The sequence below is a fragment of the Mastigoproctus giganteus genome, chromosome 11, assembly GCF_048544385.1.
Source record: "Mastigoproctus giganteus isolate SK-2022 chromosome 11, ASM4854438v1, whole genome shotgun sequence".
NCBI classification, from domain to species: Eukaryota; Metazoa; Arthropoda; class Arachnida; order Uropygi; family Thelyphonidae; genus Mastigoproctus; species Mastigoproctus giganteus.
The window spans coordinates 105210215-105229606 of NC_143585.1; the positions used below are offsets into that span (position 1 = coordinate 105210215).

The window sequence follows — 19392 nt, forward strand, 5'->3', positions numbered from 1 at the left end:
GAGTTTTACTTTTAGATGTTAAAGCAGCCTTCTTGGTTTCAGTTAATGCATTAGTACTAATACTTAACTAGTACTTCACCATTACAGAAAATATTCTAGGAATCCTCTGTGCAGCTGTTACATCAATTCTTATTAAAAACCACAACACACACTAGTAAGAACAGATTCACGAGGAACACCTCAAAGGGGAGTTTTGTCTTCTCTTTTGTATGCTGCGGTACTGGACCCATTTTTTCTTTGTCACCTGGATAATGCTTCAGTATATGCAGAAGACATTAAGTTGTACTTTACTTCTGACCATTTCACGAGTTATCAAGCTAGCAAAACGCAGGTGAATCCTCAAATAAAGAATCTACAAATGTATCATATATCCATAAGATAGATTCGGCCATCAACTTTTTCAAATCAGCTATTATGTAATTTGGTAATCTTATCAAAGAATCATCTTAGATATTCGAATCAGCGGTACGCAAAACCTAAAAGTAAAATATCATATGGACTTAGGGCTGATGTGGGATGATGGGTTCTCCTCTCAGTAGCAAAGACTTTGGCAGCAATTTGGGCTATCAGACAAGAGCTGGAGAGAAGTAACAGATAAAAGGCTTCTGGTAAAATACATCCAAACGTGTTTATTTCGTATCCATTTATTCCGCCACAATATTGCCATCTACCCCAAAATCTCATATCAAGGAACATTTGAACATAAAACACTGGATCATGAGGTGGCTAAATTAGGTCACTGGCCATCCCCTGACCACAGACGATTCTGGATTTAGAACAATTGATATGTTCCCAACAAATCCTTATTCTCTTTCTGATTACACATTTTTCAATTTCTGATGCAGCTCAAATTTTGACTCAGGACAAGCCAATTCCAACAGCTGCCCTGCCAACTGTGTATGTGTTAAGTGGCAAAGCAACTAGGGCTATGAGGCCTCAGTATATTATGCCTGTAATTCTTGGGTGTGTTCCTCGGTCGCTCTGTTGTTTGCCGAAACTAAAACCCGAGTTTATGGGATTAAAAACTTGTTATCCTCACATGAGACTGACTAACTCAGCTGCGCTGTGAAAAAGTCAATAAAAATTCCTCGTGTCATTAACGAAACCAATTAGAGAGAGAGAGAAAGAGAGAGGAATGAAGGATTGCTAACAGACTTGGTGTTCATGGGTTGCGCGCATGCTGCGCACTCCTGGAATGATTCGCAAAAATCTTACTTCCGCTTCCATAACAACTTGAAGAAACACGAAGCGTGGAGTAATCAATCGCCAGAACTCTGCCAGCTCCCTTGTGGGATTATTGATTTAGAAAGTTATATCTGAAACAGGACATTTTATTTCGAGAATCGTATTTCACTTGATTATTTTTGTAAAAAAGTTGTATAAAATTGACTGCAGCGAAAATCCTCGTAGGAGGTCCACCTCTATACTCATCGACTGTCGCTATTTTCAATTTTTTATGTGCTTAACTCGTTTAACTAAGTAATTTTCCAATATTTCATTTTCTTGTTCCTCTCTAGTCGACATAGTATAATCACATTTGTCTTCATCTGTGCGATAAAGTTATTCTTTATGTTCGGCCCAATTTCACTCTCCTGACTTGATGAACTTATGGCAGTCATGGTACTGGTTTCCTTCTTTATTGAAACAAAAAGCCAAATGCAAATGTGTTATTATTCGTGTGATTCCTAAATGAAGTATTCAATTGGGCGTACAATATTCAAAATTGTAAATAAGACGAAAAATAGTGCGCCATTGCAGTAATAAAACACGAAATAATAAACCTGGTAGAAAGCATCTGATGAAGAAATGAAAAGGGGCTGAAATCGGAAATAAAATTTATTACTCAAAGATTCGTTGAGAAGTTAAGAAGCAAACTTTGATTAAGCTACTTTAGGGTGTAGTGCGAATTACGAACGAATCCTCGGTAATCCAGTTACCGCTTATATTCTCACGTTCAAGTACACTCCAAGACTTGGCGAAATCACCGAGAACGCTTGATGAATAAATCATTCTAATTATTGAGAACTGTACATTTTTAAAGCAATTGACAAGAAGTGAGTGCCTTCTTAGTTATTAATCAACGCGCTTAATATGGCCAAATGAAAAGCTTAAGTGAGTTCAAACGTAGTGTTTCTACTGTTCAGTAACTGACTACAGTATTCATTTTAGGATGTCTTTTGATGCGTGATGCTACATACCCTTTACAGGATTCTAATACGTGAGGATGCCAAGAGAATGCATTCGTTTCTCCTCTCTACGAATGGATTTTTGCAAATTTCTTAATTATGGGGATGGATGCAGTTACAAATAATGCTATCTTAAAGGTCTGTTTCCATCTGCTTGAAAAGACATTGCTGCTGAGATTCGGATAAAATCCAGTTTTAGCAAAGACATATATAGACATGTATAGTATCTTGTGTAGGGCGGTTCCCTAAAGCTACTTCAACTCCTCCATGGTTCACTGTGGTAAAGACCTCTGTAAACCGGCCAGAAGTGTCTAATGATATGTTTGTACGTTGTTTACTTGTTTACCAGGAAGGCGATCACCCGGAAAGCCTGCCCTGTACTCGTTTACATCGCGAGAAAGCGGGGCACACCTATCACATACTGTCCCGCACTCACTAGAGATAGTGCAAAACCAGCGGGTGCCAGCAAAAGCCCGTATCCTCGCTGACCCAAAGCGAAGGCACCAGCAACGATTCCATCCATCAGAAAAAGTGAATGGGGAGGGGGGGGGAAAGGGAATAGAAATCAAAAGGATTTGAGGGAAAAAAAATAGACACGTTTTAGAAGAATTTATAGAACGTATCGAGAATTAAAAATACAACAGTAAGGGGTGTTTACTGTTCTGGAGGCTAGCACAGTAGTTATGATCGCTCGCCGTTCTTCCAGACTCTATGGTAAAGAACTTTCGAGTCGCGTCTAGACTGGAGAAACTGATGAGCTTTTTCACACGGGGGCCCGATTTTGTCGGACGAATATTTTCCTTTCTCCTTGCCAGAAGAAAAGGTTTTTATCCACTAAAACAGGTAGAGTGACCACAGAATACACGCAATTTACAGGAACAGCCCCGAAGCATCTTTGCCTTAGTTTCTTTGGCCTGAAATAAACCCACTATGAACTGATTAATAATAATGTAAGTAAAATTCGTTTTTGAAAAGGGTATAAACAAAGCTCGTTTGAAGTGTTGGGTTCCTTTTAAGGTCTTAAAATTATGATCAGCATCAGGATTGACTAAGATCGATCAATTTTTAAAATCAACCTTTTTTTGGGGGCTTCTTTTCTTCTGTAGTTACCTAAATATTCACCTCTTTTTCTCCTCGATATTCACTTCACTTTTTAACAATAAAGAGGTTAATTAGCTTTAATTTTTTCTGTCTAATTTCAATAATTCATAAATATAGAGTTGGTTACTTTGTCAAAGAAAAAAAACAAATGCCTTAAAATCACGTAGTACCACGGAATTCGTGTTCTGGAAAGGTTTCACTAAATAATGCAGAAACGCTAGAGGTAAACTTTTTTTTTCCCTTTCCCGAGTGTGTTTATATCCTTAGAGTCAGTTATGAAAAATTGAGATCAAGGAACAGAAGACAAAGAAAGTTTATTTTATTTTTTTGCGGAATGTAAACAATGAATGGAAAACAGTGTACAGTAGTAGTAAAAAAAAAAAAGCCATTTAAAAATTTATATTTCCGTTAGGGAAACCGTTTCACGTTACACCGTGATCTCGGAATTACAAATTGCTTTATTCGATAATCGATTTTGTCTTCTTAAAGTGCAATGTACATTTAAAACAAACTTTTGCCCAACATCAATCATCTTTGACAGGAAATTTGGCCGAGGTTTCTTTCAAACCCTTCAAGGAGGTGGTCGTGGCGCCATCTAGCGAACAAAAGAAGTATTGAATTTGACGCGGTACTTATCGCGTGCCTCGATTTTCTTTTTGGAAAGAATATACCACTCCCAGGGGAACTTGCAGTTTCGAGTAGTGCGCTAAATTTGAAGGAAGGAGACCGTAACGTTTTGTGATGGACCTGCGGTTTTATTTTACGCTTCTAACCAGTAAAAACAGTACCCGCGACCCTACAGAAATAGAACAGACTTATTTAGACTCCCATATAATAAATCATCTCTAAAAAATAACAAAGGAAATCTGCTCTGTGCCCCAGTTTACTTTTCCCCGCTGTGCTGAATCTGGAGAGATTTTCTTGCAGAAATACATTTGGGATATTAACTGGGGAACCTGTCATTGACGGATTGAATTTTATGCTAGGTCTATTTATTTCTCTCTCTCTCTCTCGATTTTTTTGCTTCAAAAGTGGATCCATGGCAACTCAAAATCGGCTGTTCATGTCCGTCTCAAAGATTGATTGCTAAATTATTATCTGAATTAGCGTAATGAGATTTTTAAATTTCTAAAATCCAGAGAATAGAATGAGCTTGTAAAATATGTATAGAACTCACGAAATCACATTTATGTAGATATTCGTTTATCTTAAGAAGGATACCTAACAGATAATAACTCAGGTTGGCCAATAAGTGTGGGCACCCCGTGCTAAAACTAAACCTTGTTATTTATTTGGAATTACGCAGATTCATTTGTCGTGCATCTTGCACGCGATTAGTTATTTTTATGGAAAAAGTAATACGTAATATTTGTGCGACTGTCCAGCAACGCATTATATTTTATCTGATTCCCTCCTTTGGGAATTTCGGGCATATCTTATTTATAATTATTGTATTTACTTATTTTATTATAAAATTCTAGGCTTCATTTGAACGCCCTTTATACTTTTTCTTGTGGATCTCTTATAAAGAACTCAGGAGGGACTTGTAGAGATTTCTCACTAGGTATGTCATAAATTAGTACCTCTTTCAGGGGGAGCACAGGAATTTTACCTAGATTTTATGGATCACACGTGTATTATTTCATCGGAGTACACAGATATAAACATTAAATAAAAAAACAAAAATTTCAAAATGTTAGATCAAATACCTGGTCTTCCTTGTCCAAGGAATTCACTCATTGCACAGATTCAGAATCACCAAAAAGTTTCCTCAATCCAGTTTCCCGAAAGTTGCCCATAACATAACTGATGAGACTATTTAACAACGACAGAAATTGTCCTTTGTTTCCTTCTCTCTCTTTTTTAAATTATCTCCAGTGTTCTTCTAATCAGAAACTTTTATTAGGCTGCAATACCGGTGACTCTTCTGCCAGCGAATCTGTTCATGCAAGGAAACCCGAGTCGAAGTAGACAAGTGAGAAAGAGAGAGAGAGATTTTAAGGAAATACTCTTATTTGCAAATAAGTGCGCGTCTGAGGGGCTAATAGGATAGATTATAGAATTCCACAGACTTCTGTGGAAACGTGCCCAAGCATGGAGATAATTAGGGATAGGAGATATTTGGGGATTTTCGGTGGAGGACATTGGGCGAGGGTTCTTCGTGGTACGTTCTCGGTTGGTGACCAGTTGGCGACCGCGATTCACATCCGGTTCAACAATAAGTTTTTACTGGGGGCAAGTGATCTGACACCAAGTCGATAATTGGTATATAAAGTAATTATTTTGGGAATTGATTTGACAGAAGTTTGTACATTTATTTTGCAGCATTTTGTAAGTTGATTTGACGTGTGATATTTATGAAAATACTGTAATATTTAAATCTGTTCTCAACTTCCATTTGAGTTTATTTCCTAGTTATCAGGTTACCCACATTTCAAATGTGTTTCCTGTGTGTTTCAACAGGAAACAATCTTAAATATGTCTTTATCACACACATCAGGACATCCTCAGTCGTTTTACCGATTTAACAGGTCATGGCAGAAACGTTTAGGAATTTTCACAATGACTGATGTCTCTCTGATGAAGTGCTCACAAAAGAGGATGATTACACGATCTGAGGCAATAGTTGCGCCATGCTATCGTAGGATTCCATGCGCTATACTTCTCTGGGAGTGCAGTATCTTGCTTTTAACTTTGTTCTATTTTATTTTTTCATTGTATAGTTTTAATTCACATATTTTTGTGCTTATATGTAGGTAGCAATTATCACCTATTTAGCATTATTGTTGCAGATTGCAGCAATTCTTATATTCCAAATTCTGCAATTAATGTAGTACCAGATAAGCAAGAACGCATGGCTTAGCTTTATTTCTGTTTGAAATATCACCCTTTTAGCTCAAGGCTGTCCCTGAGTAGCCTATGAGGAGAAATACACAGATAAAAATAATAATATAATCAACGGGACACAAGCGATAACGCGTAGATTAATGAATTCACAAAAACTCTAGTATTTACTCGAGTGAGCAGCTGAAGAATGATACTCTAAAACAGATCATAATAGAAGAGAATGTAGTAAAAACCGAGTTGACCTTGACCGCTTTCCCAATCTTGACCCCGCTGGTGTCTGTCTCAAGGAAGAGATGGAGGTTTAAGACCAATGGCCTTAGGGGACGTTAGAGGGTCCCTTTTCCCTCTCTCTCTCTTTCTCATCTCTTACTCCTTAGAGGCGCTAGTATCTATCCCAATTGCAGTAGACTAGAGCTGTCACTTTAAACAGAGTTTCATGTAGCTGTATAGCCAAACGTATAAAAGTCGATCTATAAAAAATATCCCAAATCAAAATGTCTTCCGCCCTCGTAGACGATATTCAACAAGTTTAGGGAAAAGAGAAGTTGTTGCTATTTAAAGAGGCGGCTATTGCTATTGTGGAATAAAGACCAAGAGTCCATCATGCCTTGTTTGAGTCCCCCTACCATCCTCGATCGTTGTCACCAATGGTGGGGAGAATGAATACTTTCTTGCAATCGTCGATTCATGGTCTGCAATTTACCTCCTGCAGTCTTCCCTATGGTGAAGTGGTAGATTTTTTCAAAGAACATTTTGGGAAGAATAACATTCGCAGATGGAGCGTAAAAAATGCCGATTTCTTTCGAACCAATTACAAATAGATTGGTAGGCATGTAAGTAACTTCACATATTTATTTTTCAGCGTAACTTTAAGCATAACTTGTGAGTTTGGTGAGACCCAAACGTCTGTTAATAAGAACAAACAAATGTATCTCGTTTAGTTAGTTTCTTCATTTGAATATTTTAGACTTCCTTATCCCTCAGAATGTATAATTTGGTTCCTCTGAATTCTTTGCGGTTAGGAAGCTAGGCAATTGTGTGTTTTTGGATAGCATGTGACCTTGGGATATTAATAGTCTCTCTCTATAGAATTGAAACTATTTATTTCCTTGGGAAAATAATAGTGTGCTAACAATGTTTTTTACTTTCCACAGGTAACATCGCACAGCATATATCCAGCCATATATTTTGTCTTTGAATTTTAAAAGGCAACAGTACCCAAGAACAGGGAGGTCCAATGGTTTTTGAACTTAGAGGCTGCTATGTAGCTCGCTATGTGTCTATTTTTCATATCATTAGTAGAAAAGAATACACCTGTACGTTATCGTTCATTAAAAAGCTGGACTTTTCATCTGGTATTTGTGTTTTTTTCTAAGATTTAACAGAATTTTTAAAAAAATGTTTCTTAAGGTCTACTTGAAGCCTATTTACGAACTTCACTAAACTCTAATTAAAAACAATCATGTTTATATTCACTACACTCTAATTAAAACAGTTCTTAAACCCAAAGATAATGAAAATAATGTTTCTTAAGATCTACACGGTGTTTACTACACGGTAATTAAAAAACAAAGATCTATCTGGGGTCTTTTAGATCTACATGGTGTGTATATTTTTATATACCTATCTCTGGTGTCTATTTTATACACCTTCTACAGAATTTCGCATTAAAAATACTACATTTCAGATTAAGATTTACATGTACATTTCTTAATATATTAAAGTCTAATTAGACAAAATGAGCCATGTAAGGGCAAAATTTAAAGTTGAATACAAGCAAGTTTACACACACAAGTTCTACCTGGAGTCTATTTTAAAAGCCATCTATAGATAATGATTATAACTAATCAATGGAAAAAGAAAGAGAGAGAATGGGAAAGGGGACCCTCTGACATCCTCTAAGGACTAAGGCCATTTGTCTTAAACTTCCACCTCTTCCTTGAGACAGACACCAGCGGTGGAAAGATTGGGAAAGTGGCTCAAAGTCAACTCGGTTTATACCTCATTCTCTTCTACTGATCATATAGAAATCGTATCACACAAAAGATGAGAAATGACATGTATAGTTTAGTTAATGTAAGGGTACAGGCGCATGAGCAATTTACGTCATATTGCATCTTATATATGTCTGTTTGGTGATCGGTTTCCTGTTTGCTGATCGAAAATCCGGAGTTTTCGGGAGAAAAAGCCGTGCTACCTGAGACCATCCATTTCAGCTACGTTGTGAAAAAATGCCCATAAAAACTCCTCGCATCATTGACGGAATTCGAACTCGGCATGGCAGAAATGTTTAGGAATCTTCACAATGACTGATGTCTCTCGAAGGTAAAATGTATAGAAAGAAAGGCCAATAAAAACAATCGGTACACGATAATAGGCCTACTATCTTCAAGGAAGTCACGCATATAAAAGGACATTTGCCTGACCCTGTTTTACTGGACTGATGAACCTTCTTGGCTCAGATTCTGCTGCATTAATTAGATCTTTTAGGTAGTTATGTAAGACCATACATCCTACAGTCATTATACTAATTTTTTAATAAAAAAAAGTAGCTCAGATAGCCTTGAAAATAAAAAAAATAGTATTTAAAATAACCTTTTTATTTTTTGTATGATCGTTTCTTCAATGCAGCAAAATGCCACATCAGCCTGCATAGAAACTCCATCCTGTGGTTTCATTCTCCAATTCCGTACATTCCTGGCTTAAAGCAGTAGAGAACAGTTCATGTACTTGTACACTCGTCTCCAATGCATTACATTAATCCCCCTTCCCAGATTGCCGATTGTCATTTCTAACTCCAGACACCATCGAAGTTTGTGATTAGTCTATTAGTTATCGAAATCTTTTTGTGCTGACGTTGTCGTCAGGCTGTTGCCAGTGGCTGGCGAGTCGGACTTAAGCAAATTATTAGGAAATTTACCCTTAGTTCCCATAACACAACATATAGGATATCATCATCCCCATCATACCATAATGTCTAAATAACTTTCTAAATTAACATTTGGCCTATTAACTGAGTTTTCTGCAAGGTTTTCATGACATTGCTTCTTTTGTTTTCCACACCAGTGCTCCTGACCTCTTTTGTGTCGCGTTTTTATTCACTATCTAATTCCACTGGTGTTTTTTTTTTTTTCTTTATGGAAATTTGCTCACATCCGTCCTAAAAAGGGTTAGAAATCCCTCCACTCCAAAAGTCGTCCCATTGTACTCTTCTCTTTCCAAAGTAATGAGACATTCATCAACCACCAACACTGAAACTATCTTGAAACGTTTCATCTGTTCAAAGATCGCCAATATGGATTCCGGCTGTGTCGATCCACTGGTGATAAACTGGCTTATTTTACTTAACTTTGGATAAATTCGATGGAAAACTTTTTGGAACTCAAATAGTTGTTCTTGGCATTCATAAGATTTTTAATCAAGTCTTCTTAACAAGTTCCTATCATATGGATTGCCGACCGTGCTTTGCAATTGGGTAGCCCGTTTACTCTCTCTTGACTCCCACTGTGGGCGATGGTAGACCGCTCTTTGCCGCTCTTTGTCTCCTAATTTCCCAACTAATACTAGTGTTCCTCAAAGTTCAATTATTTCTCCACTCTTTTCGTTTTGCATATTAATGACCTTCTTACACTGAATGGAAACGACCCTATATTATAGTATTGCTGATGACTCCCATCATGAGTACAATGCATTCCACCTTCTAGTTTCAGAAACCTTGCTCTGCACAAACAGTTTTAATTTTTAGAATCCACCACCAATTCCTTTCAGTTCATGCCGATCTCCAGTGAAATTCTCCAATTCTAATACTCGGTCCTGCCTTATTTCTCAAAAAAAAAAAAAAAAAAAAAAAAGAGTCTACTACTCCTATGCTTACATTCAACGGCACTCAGATTTTTAGGTAATATCGCATATCTCCATTAGGGATTATTCTGGTTTCTAATCTGTCTTGGCATAAGCAAACCACAAATATTGCTTCCTCTGCATCAAAAAATGGGAATTTATTTTCCGTTATTTATCGTTTCTATAATTCCATCGCTCTCTTTCAAAACACTTCCTTCAATTAGTCAACACAACATTCACCAAGCGGAAAACCACAGTACGAGAACCTTTTCCTTTATCGGCTCGTTATAGCGGATCTACCTATCACTGGAAGTAGCAGAATAAACAGACGACAGCTTAAGTTTCCGGGATTGCAAAACGAGTCCCTCATACCTCTACACCTGATTGTCCCATGCTGATTTAGGTGGCGCTGTGATGAGTAGTATTAAGGTCCAAGTTCAAATGTATGTAAGTCAGTAATTATCTTATTCTTAATCTTTCTGTGAGAAGAGAAGTAGGAGACAGACCTTGTTTTCTTCTGTTTCTTGCCCTTAAAATTTCCAGGTTTGGTTTTTTGTATTTCTGTTTCCCAGTAATTATTTGAAACAGAATAAAATGAATGCTGCCAACATTTTAATCACAGGAGCCAATCGTGGAATAGGTCTGGAATTTCTTCGACAGATAGTGCAGTTGAAGCCGTCCCCTAAGCACGTGTTTGCCACCTGTCGGAAACCTCAGGATGCTCAAGTCAGTTGAAAATGTTTGTTTAATAATAATACTTATATCCACTCGCTAATTACTCCCCCATCTTTTAAATTCCGATCACTAATTCCTAAATTATAATTTACTTCCGGTTTGGGAGAGAAAGCAATTGTCTTAGCTTTTTTTCACTCTGATGGGATTCGTTACTCTTATACAATATTACAGATAGCCCTGTGTCTCTAATATTTTATGAAAACTGAGCTGACATGAAACATTATAGTGAACACCTTGCAATAAGATTGTTTGTGTGTAGAGGATGAGCAAAAATAACATCCCATGATCATTTTAAATTGCATAAACAGATATTAACTCGAGGGAATATAAAATATTGTTTAGCACTAAGTATCCACAGCCTCAGTTCAAGTTTGACATGATCGCCCCACCCCCTTTCATTTTAATTTAAGGCTTGGAGAGGAATAATTCATTGAGTTATTAAAGTGATCCTGATCAGTACGGAAAGCCTTTTTCTTTTCTAATTTCATGTTTCAGTTAATGAATTCAAAGTCTTGGGTTCGTAAATATGCTTTCAGGAAATCCCCAAAACTAGAAATTATAGGGATTTAAATCGGCGCTTCGCAGAGGGGACAATAATGCATGTCGTCAGAGAATTCTTTAAGGACATGCATTATCGTCCTGTAAAATACAAGAATCATGGATCGCATCTCGGTTTCTTAATCGTGTGAGTTTCTCGAGGAGAACTGTACTGCTAGTGGCAACGATTCCAGCCCACACCAATAAAGCTCCTCTCCCAGATATGTCTCTTTCCGCGATGTTTGAAGAATAGAACCTGGATTTCTGCGATGTTTAGATAAAAGTGCGTCGGAAATTCGCTTGAGCTATCTGTACCCGTTAGTGAAGAACAGAACCTACGGCAATGCTCACTATTCTTGGATATAATTGACATGCTGTGGATACCAATTCAAACAGGATCTGTCGTGTATTGGAGTCAAGGGAGCTCAACTAGCTGGTTATCGTACATAAAAAAACCTTTTATGAGATTTTTTTTATAGACGGTGTTTATAGATACAAGTACTTCTGTAGAAACAGAAGTACTTGAACGGAACAGAAGATAGTTTAACTTCTGTTCCGGTAAAATAATGGAGTCACTGGTTAAAGATGCATTGCAGGATCATCTAGACAAGACTGCAGCAATAATTCAGACACAGCATGGGTTTGTTAAGGGAAAGTTTTGTCTGACAAATTTGATGGGATATTATTATGTGGTTATAAAAAGGAACTGGATGCAAAAAATAATTTTGATATCATATATTTGGATTTCAGGAAAGCTTTTGACACTGTTGCGCATGGAAGACTATTGTACAAATTGGAGCAGAATGGTATTAAGGGTAAGTTGCTACAATGAATAAAAGGATGGTTGAGTGGGAGAAGACAGAGGGTGGTAATCAATGGGTGCTGCTCTTCGTGGACTAATGTTATTAGTGGAGTCCCACAGGGTTCGGTGTTGGGTTCTCTGTTGTTTTGTATATTTATTAATGATATTGATGAAGGTATATCAGGCTTAGTGTCGAAGTTTGCAGATGATACAAAGGTTGGCAGGGTTGTTAATGACAGTAATGGCAGTGTGCTACTGCAACAGGATCTAGATAATTTGGGCAGATGGGCTAAGAAGTGGCAACTGAAGTTTAACCTTGACAAATGCAAAGTACTGCATATGGGTAGAAGTAACCCCAGAGAAACGTACCAACTGTGTGGTACTACACTTAAGGTGGTAGAAAATGAAAAAGACCTGGGAGTAATTGTGCAGTCAGATATGAAGTTTTCTGAGCAATGCAGACAGGCTGCCAGGGCAGGTCATGGGGTTTTGTCAATGATATATAGGAATTTTGCTAGAAGGGAAAAGGAGGTGATTGTCCCTCTGTATAAGGCAAAGGTCAGCCACGCCTTGAGTACTGCGTACAGGTCTGGAGGCCTCATTTTAGGAAGGATGTAGATTTTCTTGAGCGTGTACAGAGAAGAGCAACAAGATTGGTGAGGGGAATGAAGGGATCCTCTTACCAAGAGAGGCAAAGTTCTGCAAATTTCAGTGGCTGGACACTAGGCACCTGCGTGGTGATCTGATTGAGGTATATAAGGCCTTGAATGGGTTGAGCACGCAGAATTCTGACGAGATCCTTCCACTTGTTCAGATTACGAACCTAAGGGGGCATAAATTCAAATTAAGGAAAGACAGATGTAGAATAGATGTGCGAAAATTTGCCTTTAGCCAGCGGGTGGTTACCGTAATTGCTGGAACAAACTTCCATCTGTCGTTGTAGAAGTTGATAGGTTAAATAAATTTAAGGAGGAACTGGACAGGCATTTGGAGGGAATGGTGTGATTTTTTTTTTTTTTTTTTTTTTTGGCTGATGCTGCATAAGCTCATACACTTGCTTTCTTGCATCACATGCCACTACTACTACTACTACTACTACTACTAGAACAAGCAACCTCTAAAGCAAGTTATGCTGTGAAGTTTCTACGATACCTTCCAGTTTTGGCCACATAACCGTAATCTTACGTTCAGGTGAAAAGAGGACGACTTTGGACAGGTTTTCAAGAGACAACCTGAGTGTTGCTTTGAAACTAGTTCTGGTCTGGCTACAACGTTGCGAGTCATTTTCAACAACTCGACTTTGTGCTAATACCATTCTGCCTATTGTTTTCCACTCAAAGAAGAATCCAAAAGTCGTCATTGATACACCTTCACAGAGGTGACTATCTTAAAATGTGTTTGCAGTTAAAACAGTTTGGAATGCACTGCTCTCGTCGATAGACTACTAGTTGTCAGTGTAACGTGCGGTAATCAAATGAAGGCATTATAACGGCAAGGTTGACACCTAGAAATCACAATTACTATGACTTTTTTTTTTTTTTTTATTTATGAAAATCCCAAACACGAAAGGTATCAAAACCTATAGTATTTAGTACCGGGCATAGGTTGAAGGAGAAGTATGGGGGGAGGGGGATGCCGGAAACTTTGCTCTAGAGACTAAACATGGGTTTCACCACTTCAAGCCTCCAATAAGCAAAGTGGTGGTATTTCACCGGTTGATGAAAGTCATCTACCACCTATTTACTATATTCATGTGTGTTACGCGCCAAAGCAACGAAGTCTGAGGTGCGAGTATATTGCGTGTATTTTGTGGTCGAATTTCCTGTTTGCTGGATGAAAAATTCTAGCTTCTGGGAGATAAAACTATATAACCCACGCCTGAGACCAAGTTTTAGCTTTTGAGACCTAGTAACTGAACTACATTGAGTTACTAGGTCTCAAAAACTGGACACTTGGCAGTATTAATTAGATTTTTGGTATATTTTGAAGCTTGAGATGTACGTATTTGGTTATTTTGCTGTAACTGAAGCACTGCTATAGAAGTTGTACATGTCGCGGCAGTGACAGTTGGGTGGCTATGGCCCTGAGCAGTGACTTATCTACTCATTATATAACTGATGACTTTAGATAACCGAGTCCCTTTCTCACTAGTACAGGCTCAACATGATATCAATAATAGTTATTCGTTCGTCATGCGTCAACCCTCTTTCAAGGTTGAAGTGAACTACATATCTGTTTACGGAAGTATTAAAACGTTCAGCTAGTTAGCTTTCATTTTCTTATTTTTGATATTCAGTTTAATTAATGATGTAATACTCGATTTAAATATAGCTCATCATTATTGTTGTATACCTTAGCGGAGAATGTGCGAATAATTCGAAGGAATTATTCAGACATACTCCACTAAGGCCACTTATGAACCAAACTCTTCTCAGAATCTTTTTTTTTTTTTTTTTGGGAAGGGGTGAAATACATGTGATCCCGACCTTACATGCATCCTCCCCCAATTCGCGAACTTTTAACATGCAACTTGTTCAATCACTGAATATCCACTCTTAAATTAAATGCAATTAATGAACTTAATTATGAAGGTATTTCGTTTTAATAGGAACTGCAGTCTCTTGCCAGTAGTTGTCCAGCGGAAGTCCAGGTCCACGTGCTGCAAATGGGTAAGTTTCCTGCTTCGCATTCAGTGGAATATAGGAAATAAGAGAATCCGTTTCTAGTCATTTCAGAAAATTTCTTTCAGTAGACCTTTTTCTGCAATTTTATTCAAGTTAGTCAATCTCAAAAACTGATTCTTATTTTCGCTTAGCTCAAATTGGATCTTTTCATGGTTTCAACACTCTTTGTACTTAATTTTCAGTAAATGTTTTAATCTGTTAAGAGAGTCTTTTTTTAAAAGAAAGCTACAATTTGAGTAACTTTTCTTCGTTTATTCTTTAATAATTTCAGATGTTCTCAACGAGAAGGAAATATTAAAAGCAAAGCAAAAAATTGAGGCAATTGTTGGGGAAAACGGTTTGAATTTAGTGATCAATAATGCTGGAGTTCTGAAAGCTGCATCGTTTCCGAATATTACTATCGACGACATGCAGTCCCACTTTAACACAAATACAATTGCTCCTCTGATGGTGGCTCAGGTAAGACGGACATTATTGTGGAATTATACCTGAAATATCTCTCTCTCTCTGTCTTATGATATGCAAAACACCTTGTTGTCTTCATCTCATTTTCTCCCACAGATCATGTTGCCTTTATTGAAGAAAGCAGCTGCGTTTTCTGGACTTGAGGGGATGAGTTGTTCGAGGTCAGCTATTGTAAACGTATCTTCCTTGCTTGGCAGCATTGCACACGCAGAGCAAGTTATGCTTCTTTTCCCTTATTTACCTTACATGACCAGCAAGGTAAGTTGTGCTAAACAAAACAGTTGTCCTTCTCATACAATTGTCTTAAAGTTACGCTGAAAAATTCCTGCTTACGTTGAAAAGAACAGATTTTAAGTGTGCATTTAAGACCAAAAACAACAATTTTGAATTAGGTTGTACGAATCACTGCAATGCTCACAATTAGGACAATGCTTAGATATTTCGTTGTGAAGCGAGATATGAATACGGTACCCTCACCTTATAAGGGTGTATTATTTATAATTATACATACATTAAATACCCGGAGCCATGAGACGATTACGTTTCTGGAATCCAGGGTATTGAAACTATCGCCGAACCCAAGGTATTGTCGGTTTTATCCTAAAAACTTCAGTTTGTGAAAAAAAAAAATATATATATATATATATTTTTTTTAAAAGCTTTTCAAATATTTTGTGAGTTGTTTTTGACAATTATCACGAGCTAAGAACTACCAGGTACCAAAAACAAATACAATTTTAATCTACATTTATGCCAAATTACATCCCACGTGTCGTTTAAATTAGCTTGATTTCTTTTCTTAATCTATAATTGGCCCTAGTATATATAATATACTAGAGCCAATATTTAGTTGAAAAAGGACTTTGTTCGAATCCTGTCAAAGATGTGAGGAATTTTTATGCTTTTTTCCACAACGTAAACAGTCGATCTGAGGCGAGGATCGCATTGTTTATATCTCGGAAATTCTGGTTTTGCAAACAGCAAACTGACTGAAGAAAACATGCAGTTACAGACACAATATACTGACGGCTCGTAGCCTTAGTTGCTTTGACTCTTAATACCAACCTGACGTAACTTTACAGTTGTTACCTTGATAACGAAACACAAAGATGTTTCGAAAACATGTCTCGTAATTCTAGATTTGATAATTGCGACTACCAATCATGTCTGAACAAATAAATAGATTAAATTGCAGAGGTGATATTTAAGCGGATGATATCAAGTTCCTCACGAACCTTAATCTATATACCCTGGAATTGTGATGATCTATATCAATCAGAAACTTAATTTGGCTAAATATTTAATGAGGTTTAACCTTAACTTGAACAAAATTGTTAGATAATATTAAAGCCGATACCTACCATGTTGAAACCATCGCTAGGAGTGAAACTAATTTCTAATATTGGGAATCGTGAGTCATTAAGTGTACATTTGATAAAATATGAGCTTTGGTTCATGTATTCAAACTCTAGACCTGCAAACAGCATCTCGTGTACGGCAAGAGCCAATAAATCACAGCGAGATGCAGTCTATAAGAACAGTACTCTATCCATGAGTCTCGTACGTTGCTGCAATATCGGCTGATTCGACTTAAAAGAAACCGATTTTTTATGCTGAAATTGGTTACTAAACCGGACAGATAACGAGCATGATCTCCCAAATATTCCACAATACTTGCCAAAAAGTTGAAAATCCAGAGATTAGCCAACCTGACGAGTTCGTGCTGTCTCATTACTGCTATTTTAAGATGACTGGAATTATTTCTTTAGTATGCGTACTTCACAACTTGTGCATATGACATGTACCACCTCCTGCTGTAGGGTCATTTACAAAGTAATTCTACCCTGTTAAAATCCTGCAAAATGCTCTTCGCTCTGTACGGTTCATTTCTGTAAGAGATTCGATCAAATTATCCCATCAACCTCACAACTGATCTTCTAAAGACAGCAACGGGCACAATCCACTTGGCTTCTAAGTATCTGCCTCTGTGATCGTTATTAAATTGTGATCGTTTTTAACGATAACTAAACAAGATTCAATCATTACAAATCTCTGTTCTGTAAAGATCTATTGTAATAACATAAAAAAAAACTTTTCATGTCTAGCTACAGTCCTGAACTACTAATTGAGATGGTTAATGACCAGTAATTACGACGCATTTCAATGAAGAACATTATGAGCGATAGATAGAAAGTCTAAGGTAATTATGAAATTTGGCATCTTGGAGGTTTTCAAACCGATTGACAAGATCTCTAACTTTTTTTATTGGTCTGTATTCCGTGAATGGTATAAGGAGCTGCTTTTTGACATATGGTTTATTTTAGCGGCTTTGTCTGCTTTCATTTATTCCTACACGCCCTGGAATCCAGGAAACTGGATGCCTCATTTTCTTTTTGCGAGGTTTTTTAAACCTGGTGGATTTGCTGTAGTGTTGGATGTCTGTCAGTGTTTGCTCCTAATATTGCTTGTGAAATGCTCACTGGATTTAATATGTCTCCCTTTCTGGTGTCTTATTTTTGAAGTGGTTCATTGCCGTGTTACACTTGTAATTCTGTAATTCAATGAATCTGTAATTCATTGCACTTGTAATTCTGCAGTGAAATTCTACTCATAGGTATCTTGTACGATGATGTCTGGAAAATCTTCTGCTTCTCCTATGAGGCGCCTCCGTAGTCAGGTGGGAAGGAGCAGCAGTGCATAGCACACGCTTCTTGATTAGACCGGGGTTCGAGCCCATGACCACCAAATACGGAGGATGCGGAAAGGTCAGGGAATGACCACCGCATATCCCCGGAGCAATATGGTCTTAGTTGCTAATGCTCCTAAAAACCAAATAACAAACTTCTCCTATGAAAATTCTATTTCTGTCCATCTGTGCATGTTGGGACATAACTACGAAATTGCGCACTTTGCATTGAATATAGTTGTTTTATCTCACTCTCGTAATCAAAGGTCACATTGTAGAGGTTGTAAGTTCTATGGTGGGAGTGCCTGTGGAGCTTGCGCAACGTCTGTACCAGGAAGGTAACCGGCAGAAAATTGCAGAGCGATAGCATCTTCCCATTCGGATGAGTCATCTTCCTTTCGACATTCGACATAGTTATAGAGTGTGAAGAAATTTGTACAGGACGTAGAACTTCGCCATTTGTGTTTTAGATTAAAATTGAACTTAGCATGTCAAATGACCGCCTCTTTTATTTATAAGAGTGATATTAATTAATATCGCAAATTGATTTAACTCTTCTCATTAAAACAATAATTATAAATCAAATTGATACCAGTAGTTATAAATTACGAATATCGATAATTATGAAATATGTTTCTTTTAAACAAAAGTGCGTTACATGATACTTATTAATCGATAGCGGAATTGTTTTACAATGAAGCAATGAAATTATAATTAATACATATTGATTAGTTACTTGAAATGATTAGTCTTATTTTAGTTTAAATTTAAAAATTGTACAACTCAATATTCTCTAGTTTTTCCTTGGTATTTTTCAGCTGGTGAAGTTCTTGTGGGATCATCCCACCACCATTCAAAATATTTGAAACTGTGGGAGAAGAGAGTTTGCCACAATCATTCAAATATTTTATATTTTCATATTTGATCTTTCTCGGAACTTCTAAAGGAGTAGGCTTTAATTTTGCTCTGGTCAGAGTTAAAATGAATAATATAGTAAACAATCTGCTTCTTTGGAGGTTTCATATTGATACACAGCATAATAATGTTCCTCTTTTTTTATGGATCAGGCATCGCTAAACATGGTCATGAGAGGGATAGCTACCTACGTTAAAAAAGACGAGATTCTTGTGGTCAACGTGTGTCCAGGTTGGGTGAAGACCGATATGGGGACTTCCAAGGCTGAATTAGAACCCGAGGAGAGTATCAGTTCATTGCTTGCAACCATGGCAACGTGGAACGAAGTTCATCATGGCAGATATTTTAATAGAGATGGAGAACCAATTCCGTGGTAGTTTACTTGTTTGGTAAAATTAAATTCATTAATAAAGAATTCACTTTTTGGTTTCTAGTTGTGATTTAATTTGAAAATGTTGCCAGTTGACACAACACAAGCAATATCATATTTGTGCAATTTATAATGAAGCAGTCATTATAAATTATACAGATGTTCCCTTACATGCTATACTAACGTTTAAATATACTGTATTAATTCCAAATCGGGAGAAGGCC

The 19392-nt window shown here is 37.2% G+C and overlaps 1 protein-coding gene across 1 annotated transcript; it reads left to right on the forward strand.

The window, feature by feature from the left end:
- The first annotated feature begins 10282 nt into the window (after nucleotides 1-10282).
- Nucleotides 10283-19175, forward strand: LOC150078325 (uncharacterized). The gene is made up of 5 exons (XM_090384531.1): nucleotides 10283-10700; nucleotides 14657-14717; nucleotides 15004-15191; nucleotides 15294-15455; nucleotides 18951-19175. The coding sequence occupies exons 1-5, from the start codon at nucleotides 10569-10571 to the stop codon at nucleotides 19173-19175; spliced, it is 768 nt and encodes a 255-aa protein (XP_090240657.1). The 5' UTR covers nucleotides 10283-10568.
- Nucleotides 19176-19392: the final 217 nt, after the last annotated feature.

Bases quoted from the DNA above. Each gene is read 5' to 3' on its own strand.
- LOC150078325 (XM_090384531.1), top strand. From the start codon at position 10,569: ATGAATGCTGCCAACATTTTAATCACAGGAGCCAATCGTGGAATAGGT. The intron at 14,718-15,003 runs GTAAGTTTCCTG...TAATAATTTCAG, and splicing joins GGTCCACGTGCTGCAAATGG to ATGTTCTCAACGAGAAGGAA. The intron at 15,456-18,950 runs GTAAGTTGTGCT...TTTATGGATCAG, and splicing joins TACCTTACATGACCAGCAAG to GCATCGCTAAACATGGTCAT.